The sequence below is a fragment of the Stegastes partitus genome, unplaced genomic scaffold (assembly GCF_000690725.1).
Source record: "Stegastes partitus isolate 25-593 unplaced genomic scaffold, Stegastes_partitus-1.0.2 Scaffold91, whole genome shotgun sequence".
Lineage (NCBI taxonomy): Eukaryota > Metazoa > Chordata > Actinopteri > Pomacentridae > Stegastes > Stegastes partitus.
In genome coordinates this window covers 615,975-619,634 of record NW_007577822.1, presented here as the reverse complement: position 1 = coordinate 619,634, position 3,660 = coordinate 615,975, and the positions used below count along the sequence as shown (strand labels likewise).

Here is a 3,660-nt window from a genome sequence, read left to right as displayed (position 1 = left end):
AATAGTTAACCAGTAAGGTGCAGATAAACATGGATTCATCTGATTAGTTAATTAGTGACCAGTAACTACTGACTAGTGAGTCAAACCCCTGGTTGGGACTTTGGTGCTACGAGTGCAGCACCTGGCTCATTAGTAAAGATTCTGTTGGAATTAGTTGCACAATCCTGCCACAAATTACAGAAAAAAACGTACCTGTGTAGATTTTTTTTTTGTTCAGAGGTTGAACTAGCAAGACCAAATGTTCCTCTAGACCGGGGGTGCCCAATCCTGGTCCTCGAGAGCCCCTATCCAGCATGTTTTAGATGTTTCCCTCTTCCAACACACCTGATTCAAATGATCAGCTCATCATCAAGCTCTGCAGAAGCCTGATAACGATCCTGATCATGTAGTAGAGATGGAAACGATGCATAATGTGGGAAACCAATAATCTCCTTCATTCTGCATGTTCTACACCCCGGAGAGAAAGGGATGGATTTTACCATTTCTCCACTTGTCTACAGATTAAATGGACCGTATATCTAGACTCACATAATACTTGTAGTGAAGACTTTAAAAATGTATTTTTGGATCTACGAACGGTATCACTATATACACATGATGAATAATTTCAGGTGAGAAACACTCTGTCTTTACTTAGAGACCATAGATGCTGCAGCAAAGAAGCAAAAAATGCTAAAACGTGGATGCTTTACACACGACTTCAACACAGCAGCAAAGAGGAGCTTCATGCTTTCAACCCAAGTGGACAACCTAGATTACCGTCACCTGATCAGCTCTGGTCACCGTCCCCTCTTCAGATCCTGAGCGTTGGTGTTAATAACAGCAGGAAAAGCGATGCGACCTCTGACAATTACTGTATGAATTCTCGAGTTGTGGCTGCTTTGGTGACGAAAAAAATCTCATCAGTTCATTCTTGAATTCAACGTTTGTGCCAGATTTGAAGAAATTCTCTCAGGGGACTGATACATAGACATCCTGTAAACACAATGCCACTGCTGTGAGAAAAAAAAAAAAGGGAGTATAAAGTTTGGTAGTAAGGTGAAGTGCCACTAAGGGTGTTATACCACTGAGCATTTGTCTCTATGGCAGTGGAACCAGCCAATCTGCAAATTCTGGTGCGTTCTTCCTTTTGCGTCACAACATATAAATACTTTCGACTCATAATCAGAGACTCTCGAAGCGACACGTGCTGAAGGTTTCTTGACGGTGAAAGCTGTAACAGACATCCAAGCTACAAGAATACAGGTAACGAACGTTCATTATTTATAGCAAAACATTTACCTGATGTTGTATTTTAATCCTAATAACTGTGATTTGTCTCCATCTGACAGCTCTCTGGATCAGGATGAATTCCACATTTACACAAACAGAAATGAAATGTGTGATCTGAGGATTTTCCACCAGGATTCTTCGGTTCAGTCCGACTGTGTGAAATGGAAAACGGCACCGTGTTTCACTTCAACCTCACCATGTACGTGCCCATTGGGCCTTACAGGTATCCAGCCTTTGCGGTGTGCTTCCTGCTGTTCACCACCATTGTTTCTGCTAACCTGGTGATCATCCTGGTCATATCACGGAGGACAGCGCTCCACAAGCCCATGTACTGTTTCATTGCATTCTTATGCGTTAACTCCGTGTACGGTTCTGTCGGTTTCTTCCCCAGATTCCTCATGGACCTCCTGTCTGACACTCACTTGATCTCACGTCCTGCTTGTTTCACTCAGATCTATATCATCTACACATATGCTTCCTATGAGCTGACCATCCTGAGTGTGATGGCGTACGACAGATACGTCGCTGTCTGCGATCCCTTACATTATCACAGCAGGGTGACCTCTGCTACCGTCTGTAGGCTGGCAGCCTTCGCTTGGATCTGTCCGGTGTTTTCTGTAGGAGCAGCTCTTTACTTGAGCATAAGGCTTCCTTTGTGCGGCAACAAGATCCTGAAGGTGTACTGTGCCATCTGGAACATCGCTAAGCTGTCGTGTGTTAGCACGCTGGTCAATAACGCTGTCGGGTTGTTTCTAACTGCGGTTACAGTGATGCTGCCTCTGATCTACGTCTTGTACACCTACCTTCGGATTGTGCTCGTGTGCATGAAAGGTTCCTCTGAATTTAAGAGCAAAGTCTTCCAGACCTGCTTGCCGCACATCATTTTGTTCGTCAGCTACTCCGTCGCTGTGTTTTGTGACATTTTCCTGAGTCGTATCGACGTTGAAAAGATCAACCCATTTCTCGCTGTTCTTTTGTCGCTGAAGTTTGTGATGATTCCTCCACTTCTGAACCCTCTCGTGTACGGCCTGAACTTACCAGAGATCAGAAAGCACGTCTTCAGGATGTTGGCTTGTTTAAAACCCTGTTCTCTAGCTATTTCTTAAAGAGTCACAGAAATATTTAACATCTTGTCTGTGGATAACTTTCTGTTATGTCTGTCTGAGGCGCTCCGGTTCTGATCTCATAAACTAAAAGTTAACTTCAAAAATTCATATTCAGTAAGAGAACAGTGCTCTGAAGAAGACCAGGTAAAAAATTAACTTTCACACTTCTTTTTAAGGTGGGAAAAACAAGAATATTCACAATAAAATATCAAATTTTACGTATCTTCTTAGCTAAGTATAATAAAGTAGATAGAAAAACAAAGTATAACGAAGTAAAGCAGATTCATGTTCCTACAACACTGGGTCCACATTGCTAAAAGAAAACAAAACAAAATGCCAATCAGTTGATAGAAACTTGGAAAACAACTTTCATTTGAGTGAATGAGGCTCATGTATCCAGGTTTCACTCCCTTAGTCTGATAATAATGTCCTCTGTGTTCTCGTTTTGCTCTTTTCATGCAACACACACACATGTTAAACATTTAAACATACATTTCTATATGTGTGCATGCATGTGTGTGTGTTCAATGTTTTCCAAAAATCCCCTGAGTTGGTCTACATAGAGAGACATTAGGTTTTTTATTCATATGTGATATGAGAGAAATATCAAACGTGTCTAATGTCGAATACATCCGAAAATATTGTTACTAGACAATATGACATCCATGCATAATCACTCCAGGCTGTATGAAAGCGCTAACAAAATATTTATAGATTAAAGCAGAAAAAATTGGAGAAGCCATCCAACCATGTTTAACAGCTGCGTTTCTCAGTCGATATATATTTCACCGTAGCTTTTAACAATATCATCATAAACCACATCGATTAAAAAACAACTGCATGAGTAGAAAACACAAGCCGTTTATTTTCTGTTGTATTTCACGTTTCATGATGACGCTCAGCGGTTGATGGGATCAAATAAAGTCACGTTTATTCAGAAATGTCACTTTTTCCAGACTGCATCATCCTTATACTACTAAAAAAAAATAAATAAATACAGCCATTGACTCTGATCTCTACCTTTACAAGCCTGCTGTTGAGAAGCATCCCCACATTATGATGATGCCACCGCCGTGCTTCATGTTGGAGGTGGTGTGTTTGTGATGACGTTTAGTCTCATCAAAGCTTACATGTGCTTACATATCTAATGGGGAACTGGGTTAGAGGTGGCAGTTATCCACTGAAGAATGTTGGTTCCAGTTATTTAAAGGCCTTCTGTGACACTAGTATGAATAGTTTCAGCCAAAACAACACAGCCCTCAGATAAACAGCTCTCATCATT

The 3,660-nt window shown here is 41.1% G+C and overlaps 1 protein-coding gene across 1 annotated transcript; it reads left to right on the top strand.

Annotated features, from left to right (window-relative positions):
* The first annotated feature begins 1,433 nt into the window (after window positions 1–1,433).
* On the top strand, window positions 1,434–2,378 carry LOC103353994 (putative gustatory receptor clone PTE03). Its single transcript, XM_008277217.1, has one exon. It carries the CDS (start codon window positions 1,434–1,436, stop codon window positions 2,376–2,378), a length of 945 nt encoding a protein of 314 aa, XP_008275439.1.
* The last annotated feature ends 1,282 nt before the right edge of the window (window positions 2,379–3,660 follow it).

Bases quoted from the DNA above. Each gene is read 5' to 3' on its own strand.
- LOC103353994 (XM_008277217.1), top strand. From the start codon at position 1,434: ATGGAAAACGGCACCGTGTTTCACTTCAACCTCACCATGTACGTGCCC.